Source organism: Lampetra planeri, chromosome 54, assembly GCF_965212315.1.
Source record: "Lampetra planeri chromosome 54, kcLamPlan1.2.h2, whole genome shotgun sequence".
Classification (NCBI taxonomy): Eukaryota; Metazoa; Chordata; class Hyperoartia; order Petromyzontiformes; family Petromyzontidae; genus Lampetra; species Lampetra planeri.
Window position 1 is genome coordinate 458010 of NC_136160.1, and position 8140 is coordinate 466149.

General features: G+C 54.6%; 1 protein-coding gene across 2 annotated transcripts in view; it reads right to left on the reverse strand.

The window, feature by feature from the left end:
• LOC144735086 (matrix metalloproteinase-16-like) overlaps window positions 1–6964 on the reverse strand; it is a 41920-nt gene extending 34956 nt beyond the window's left edge. For both annotated transcript variants that reach the window (XM_078617492.1, XM_078617491.1), the window contains exon 1: window positions 6842–6964. In XM_078617492.1, the coding sequence (XP_078473618.1) occupies window positions 6842–6937 (96 nt within the window). In that variant the 5' untranslated portion in view covers window positions 6938–6964. The remainder of the gene's footprint in view (window positions 1–6841) is intronic.
• Between the last annotated feature and the right edge of the window lie 1176 nt (window positions 6965–8140).

The following is an 8140-nucleotide window of genomic DNA, read 5'->3' on the forward strand; positions in this document are numbered from 1 at the left end:
GTGACTCTCATCGCACGTGGACCTGGACCCGAGCTGTGGTCTCGGTCCGGTGTAGAAGTTACCACGTGGTAACTAATGTAGCTAGCCTGGTGGTCACCACGTGACTAGCTACACCAGTCACGTGGTAACTAGTGTAGCTAGTCACGTGGTCACCACGTGGTTAACTACACCAGTCACGTGACTAGCTACTCCAGTCACGTGGTAACTAGTGCCGTTAGCTTGGTGGTCACCACCACAGGTTGCTATTCTGTGAAGGAGAACGTTACCCCGTGTGTTGGAGTTGAATAAATGTGTTGCCTCCACGTCTACGTCTGCGACAAGGTTCAACTCACTACACTTGCGCTCGGCATTCTCTTTGCATGGAAACTTAAACGACTGCTGAGCACCACACGACATAGACAGTGTCCAGCAGCACCACGCGGTGTGCGGCAGCACCACGCGGTGTGCGGCAGCACCACGCGGTGTGCGGCAGCACCACGCGGTGTGCGGCAGCACCACGCGGTGTGCGGCAGCACCACGCTACTGCCGTGGAATTTCCCGTCTTTAGGGGTCCAAAGCACGCGCAATGCATTTCGGAGCTCTCTGCGTGTCTGTGTTGTTTACTTGCATAAATAAATTGTTTTAGTGTCCCCTCACTTGTTTCAGTTGATGTTGACATTCAAATCCGAGATCTCCCTGGCGAAAAACGCGGTGGAGTCGTCCCGGTTTAGACGACTGAGCAGCTTCTCATCACTCTACTGTAATACACTGTACATGTACCCACATACCCTCTACTGTAATACACTGTACATGTACCCACATACCCTCTACTGTAATACACTGTACATGTACCCACATACCCTCTACTGTAATACACTGTACATGTACCCACATACCCTCTACTGTAATACACTGTACATGTACCCACATACCCTCTACTGTAATACACTGTACATGTACCCACATACCCTCTACTGTAATACACTGTACATGTACCCACATACCCTCTACTGTAATACACTGTACATGTACCCACATACCCTCTACTGTAATACACTGTACATGTACCCACATACCCTCTACTGTAATACACTGTACATGTACCCACATACCCTCTACTGTAATACACTGTACATGTACCCACATACCCTCTACTGTAATACACTGTACATGTACCCACATACCCTCTACTGTAATACACTGTACATGTACCCACATACCCTCTACTGTAATACACTGTACATGTACCCACATACCCTCTACTGTACTACACTGTACATGTACCCACATACCCTCTACTGTAATACACTGTACATGTACCCACATACCCTCTACTGTAATACACTGTACATGTACCCACATACCCTCTACTGTACTACACTGTACATGTACCCACATACCCTCTGCTGTGATACACTGTACATGTACCCACATACCCACTACTGTAATACACTGTAGATGTATCCACATGTGCAGGAATAAAACGCTTTTGGTTTTCAATAACCGTATTTGTAAAATCCCATTATCTAGTTACGACAACGCTTCGTCTTTATTCCGTTTTGCAAAGGTAATTTAAATAAGGTACCGTGAACACCGTGTTCGGTAAAAACGGACTTCAACCCATTTACAAATGAGGAACTGCTACGTTACACGCAGAGAGTGCTAGAATACAACTCTGGAGGGTTGGGGGCGCCACACAATGCGATGTACTCTCACCGTGGTTATTTACAGCTCCATTTGGGGATATCGGTCCACAATTAGATTGGACAAACGGAAACGGCTGAAACGTTAATGGAGAAAAGTTTAGGAATCTCCGCTGTTTTGCCGATGACACGGGTCATGTTGACGAGCAATGTACATTCATCGTCGTTATTATACTTTACACGACGACGTGTCACGTGGCGCGCCAGCAGGCCGACTCTGCAAGGAGACGGCACCGGCACTTCACGGCAGTGGCCCCCGCGGTTCAGCACCACGCAGTGTGGACAGCTCCACCTCCACGCTCTCCACACAGCTCCACCTCCACTCTCAGTGTGATCAGCTCCACTCTCAGTGTGATCAGCTCCACTCTCAGTGTGATCAGCTCCACTCTCAGTGTGGTCAGCTCCACTCTCAGTGTGGTCAGCTCCACTCTCAGTGTGGTCAGCTCCACTCTCAGTGTGGTCAGCTCCACTCTCAGTGTGGTCAGCTCCACTCTCAGTGTGGTCAGCTCCACTCTCAGTGTGGTCAGCTCCACTCTCAGTGTGGTCAGCTCCACTCTCAGTGTGGTCAGCTCCACTCTCAGTGTGGTCAGCTCCACTCTCAGTGTGGTCAGCTCCACTCTCAGTGTGGTCAGCTCCACTCTCAGTGTGATCAGCTCCACTCTCAGTGTGGTCAGCTCCACTCTCAGTGTGATCAGCTCCACTCTCAGTGTGATCAGCTCCACTCTCAGTGTGGTCAGCTCCACTCTCAGTGTGATCAGCTCCACTCTCAGTGTGGTCAGCTCCACTCTCAGTGTGATCAGCTCCACTCTCAGTGTGGTCAGCTCCACTCTCAGTGTGGTCAGCTCCACTCTCAGTGTGATCAGCTCCACGCTGTGTGATCAGCTTCACTCTCAGTGTGATCAGCTCCACTCTCAGTGTGGTCAGCTCCACTCTCAGTGTGATCAGCTCCACTCTCAGTGTGGTCAGCTCCACTCTCAGTGTGGTCAGCTCCACTCTCAGTGTGATCAGCTCCACTCTCAGTGTGGTCAGCTCCACTCTCAGTGTGGTCAGCTCCACTCTCAGTGTGATCAGCTCCACTCTCAGTGTGATCAGCTCCACGCTGTGTGATCAGCTTCACTCTCAGTGTGATCAGCTCCACTCTCAGTGTGGTCAGCTCCACTCAGTGTGGCCACGCGCTCGGGCCGTGAGGCCACCGCTCGCTCGTGCAGCGCTCCGTGTCACGTTCCGTGCACTTGGCCGCTATCGTCTATGTACGTACTGTACTAGATCGGACTTCTTTCGCACCGTACGTAGTGAACCGTGCTAGGGGAAGGACAACTGAGTTTTAAAGCACTTCTAAGGAAATTAGTTTTCTTTCACCACCACAACACCCTCCTCCTGTACCCTCGTCGCCTCCCTCAAACCCCTCGACCTCTCACTCTCCCCACACGAAGCCGAATATGACAATCACTGATACTGGCATTGGTCGCAATATTAAACTAAGATCTTTGAAATATCTTAAATCTCGGTGCGAATTCCAGTGCCAATAAGAAATGACTGCCACGCTCATCGCGACCTCCTGTACACACGATCAAGTCATCAAAACTAGCACACTATTGAGCCACCTTCCAACTTCCACACATCCGATACTGCACCCCGACTGGACATCTGTGAAAAGAGCTTCATAGCTCATCGGATTTCTCCAGGACAAATCAATATCCTGACATACGCACCCTTGCTGAAGCAACGTCTCCGTCAGCTTCACAACACTGTCGACGTGCACGCTGCCCGCTCCCACTTCTACCCCCCCCCCCCCTACTTACTGGGACCTGCAACAACGGCGCTTGACCCACGCGGCCACCCCTCGCCAGCACGCCAGCGTTAGGGTCGCTCACCCCGAGGCACCAGTTTTCAGCATCACTGCCTCACACTGCCCCACGCTGCTGCCCTGCACCGGAGAAAAGCCCTCGCTTCAAACCCGCGTCTGTCTGGATACCCTAAATAACCTATATTGGGTATGAAGGTTTCCACTGTGTCTAACCCGTCCGAAGATTAATCAAAACACAAGCATGCACGATAATACACAGCACCTTGATTGTAGTTCCCTGCGAGAGCATCACTCTTTGATGGCAACACAGAGCTTCATCTTCTTCATACGGCTGATTTCGATGGAGAGCAACAGCTGTGATTTTACATTGAGGTGGAGCCAAATGATTGCGTCAGGAGTAGCGAAGTGCATCACTGTGAAAATGCCTCCCCTCCTTCGTCCAACACAGTGCTACGAGCATTTTAAACAGTTGCTATTTGGATTTGTGTTTTTGCAGGGCCTCAGGAAGATCTAAACAACGATGATACTCTGCATCCGATCTAACTCTCACTCTTTATTCCTAGATTATACTACAGTAGTCTCACAACGTGTACCTGATCTACAGCTGCACCTATTCAATATACATAATTCACGAACACAATTAGATCATAGTAGGGTATCACTTTAAAACGAATAAATACAACTTTTCTTTTGTGTACGATGAATAACTTATTCATACTACAACAACCTCAACACTTATCTTGGATTTTTGGGCGATTCCTGATGGGAGGATGTTACACTGATTTAACCACGATCGTAAACAGCGCGATCTCCACACAAACTGACGTAGGGTGACTTTAGTTCAAGCAGTCTTTAGTCAATTGTTGCGCAAGTTAACCCAGGAAGGCCTCGCCGAGTCTCGTGACTCGTTTTCAGGAGGGTCCTGCCATGCCGTCGCAGTAGGGGGGGGGGCGATGGCTGTCTGTGCGTAAACGTGCGGCACGCAAACCACTTCACGAGCATCGTCATGAATCACGATCACACTCTCTATATCACATTGTCCTGAGACAAAAGAGGGGATTGAGAAGATGGAATTACCCGTATGCTTCTCTGGCGTGTAGTTTACTTAAAGGGTTTATTGACACTTGAAATATGACCTTGAACGTATAACAACTGAGCTTAAACTATACTCATCAACCAGCCCTCTACGTCATCGCTCGATTTGCTCCACTTTGACATTGAAAAGTCTACTGTTGCTCACTGGAAAAACACGCGTTTGACTCGTTAGACGCGCGTTTGAGTCGTTAGACGCGTGCTGCGATCGCCTCAAAGACAAAGGTAGGCAACAGCGGTATTGACTCGTGTTTTAATTTATAATTTATTTTTATTTGTTACAGGTGTGATGTCGTTTAGCCAACTGCCCGGCTATTTTACACGGAAGATCCGTGGTGCGTGAGCAAAACAAAGACGAAAACGTACACTTAGCAGAGAACGAGTACAGGGTCCTTAACTTAATGTATGGAGAGATGGAAATACTGCGTGCAAACAGCCACACACATATACTGCACTGTATTCATGCTGTGATACTGGACGTCCACGTGTATGTTGATGGCGGTTTGTTGGCTGCTGATCGCAGCTTTGACTGCACACATTCCCTGCACGACACACGCGGACCGAAGCCCTCCCTGTCTGTGTCGGCAGGCCACGGTGAGTCTCAGGAGGGTAGCAGCAGGGCCCGTACAAACGTGAACGTCTCAGTTGAAATACTCGTAGCCTGAGCAGGCCTGACCCCTCACCCCTGAGAAGGCCACGAGCATCTCATCATCGTCGTCACCATTGCTCGATGGGCACCATTCACGGCCGTGGTCCGGTGGTGAGCGCGTGGTCCCAGCCACAGGGATGACTCAGAAGTGGCACGCGATTGCTCGTGCGATCAAGCAAGATATCTTCTCCATGTTTTGCCTGGGTTGTACTAATGCACGCGAGATCCCAAGAAACGCTGCCAACGTTGGGTCAACGTCCTGCTGAGGATGTCTACTGGGACCACGGCTGTTCCTCGCTGCGGCAATGGAGAGTGCAGCAGCTCTGGTGGCGTTGTTGTCGCGACACTGCGGCTCGCTGTGGACAATGATTCTACTAATAATGCTGCTGCGTTCTTTCGTCAGCAGGCCACGGGGCAAACAACCACCCACCCACGCACGGTCGGCGCCTCGTCTCTCCACCACCTCCACACACACAGCAGCCCATTCATCACGGCGAGCCGTGTGCCACCCACGGTCTCGTGTCCCGCATGGAGATTGCTTTGCGCCCGCGCCTTTTGTTTACAACCTCAGCAGAGCGCCGCTGTTACCCGTGCGAGGACGACGAGGAGGAGGATGAGCGGGTTAATGTGAACATGTGGAAGCAGCAGCCATCTTTACTGCACGAGACACACACGGGGGGAGCTGCGGTGCAGCGGCCACCGCGACACTTGGATACACACACAGACACCCCGGGTAGCCTTGACAGACTGTTGGGGCAAGTGCTGTTAGCAAACACCTATGCAGGCCGGAGCCATGCACGACGGGGTGGGTGGACAACACCACGCCTGGCCGCCTTTGTCTCCCACGTGGGGAAAACCCGTTCAGATATTTCTCACCGATGTTGGCAGTGGATTGAACTTGAGTCGCCGGATTCAATTGCGCAGCTACTAACCACTGCACCACCGCTCCCCATGCAAAAACACACACAGAGACACGCGTATAAAGGGACGGATCGCTGAGAACTCAGACGACAGCGTGCACCACCACACTGCGCTACCACTTAGAGACACACTACGCAGCACGACACCGAACTACATCAACAAGCACAGCCGCTGCAGGGAAATCACGGCACAGACCCAGGTGCCATGGGTTAACTGACCGAGGTGACCGGCAGTTGCACCCCGCGTGCTCCCCACTGTGCCAACGACATCATACAGACATCACAACACACATCACCACACATCACAACACATCACACCGCGCCTCGTACCACAAACCACTTACCTAACACACCACTCATCACTGCGCACACAGAGAACACCCCACACACAGCTCGTCACACCACGCACCCTCGTCACCCCACACCCCCTCGTCACCCTCGTCACCCCACACCCCCTCGTCACCCCTCGTCACCCCACACCCCCTCGTCACCCCTCGTCACCCCACACCCCCTCGTCACCCCACACTCGGCACTCCGCCACCGCCGGCGTCCGGTAACGCACGCCAGACGGACGCCACGGCGCGCATACTGATGATGATGGTGATGATGGCCCCTGCTGCCACAGGCCAGACGCGGGGGGCTTGGACTCGGGATGGAGCTCGGGGAGACTCGGGGGGGGGGGGGCGCTCACCTCCACGCTGAAGGGCGACGCCTCCACCCCGAGGAGCAGCAGCAGCAGCAGGAGCAGCAGCGCGAGGCGCGGGGCCCACGGGGTCGCGGCCTCCATCGCGGGGAGCCCGTGGGGGGGGGGGGGGCACGGGGTGGCCAGGGGACTCGGAGCGAGGTGAGGAACGGGGCCCTGAGGTGGAGGAGGGGGTGGGGGTCTGGGACGAAGCCGATCCGGGTGATTGGAGGAGGCTCGGGGTGAGCGCGGACGGGCGAGGTTGGTTCCCGGCCCGGGCTACGGCGCGCACTGAGCGGGCATCTCGCGGGCGGCGCGGCGAGACGCCGGGGCTCGCCAGGGGAGAGGGCGGGAGGCCGTGGATCAGGGGGTGGATCAGGGGGTGGATCGTAAATTGAATCAGAATGTGAGGGAGAGACGTGGATCGGGATGGGAGGGGTGGGAGAGGAGAGGGGTGGGGGTGGGAGAGGCGATGGGTGAGGCTCGTGGAGGAATGGCTGGGGGGGTGGATCAGGTGGGGTGGTGAGAGGTGGATGGGTGAGTCTCGTGGAGGCTGCGTGCCCTGGGGGTGCGGCTGGGCGCGAGGCGGCTGGCCGGGCAGGGTCAGGCCGGGCAGGGGAGCGAGAGGCCGGGCGCGAGGAGCGGCGGGCACGCGCGGGCGGGAGGAGCCGCGCGGGGTCCCCCGTCTCGGGCGCGGAGCCGGGGCCGGGGCCGGGCAGGAGGAGCCGCGCGGAGCCGCATCCCTCGCCGCGACACCCGCGCCGAGACGACGAGGAGACGACGACGAGGAGGAGGCGAGGGATGTGTGGAGAGGGGGATGAGGAGGAGGCGAGGGGGGGGGATGTGTGGAGAGGGATGGAGCTGCAGCAGCGGAGCTCGCCTCCTCGCGCTGCACTGCGCATGCGCGGAGCGCGGTGGGTGGGGGGGTTGACGCGAGGCGAACAACAACAATAGAGCAGAGCGCACTGAACAACAACAACAATAGAGCAGGGCTCACTCCACAACAACAATAGCGCGGGGCTCACTCCACAACAACAATAGCGCAGGGCTCACTCCACAACAACAACAACAATAGCGCGGGGCTCACTCCACAACAACAACAACAACAATAGCGCGGGGCTCACTCCACAACAACAACAACAATAGCGCGGGGCTCACTCCACAACAACAACAACAATAGCGCGGGGCTCACTCCACAACAACAACAACAATAGCGCGGGGCTCACTCCAACAACAACAACAATAGCGCGGGGCTCACTCCACAACAACAACAACAATAGCGCAGGGCTCACTCCAACAACAACAACA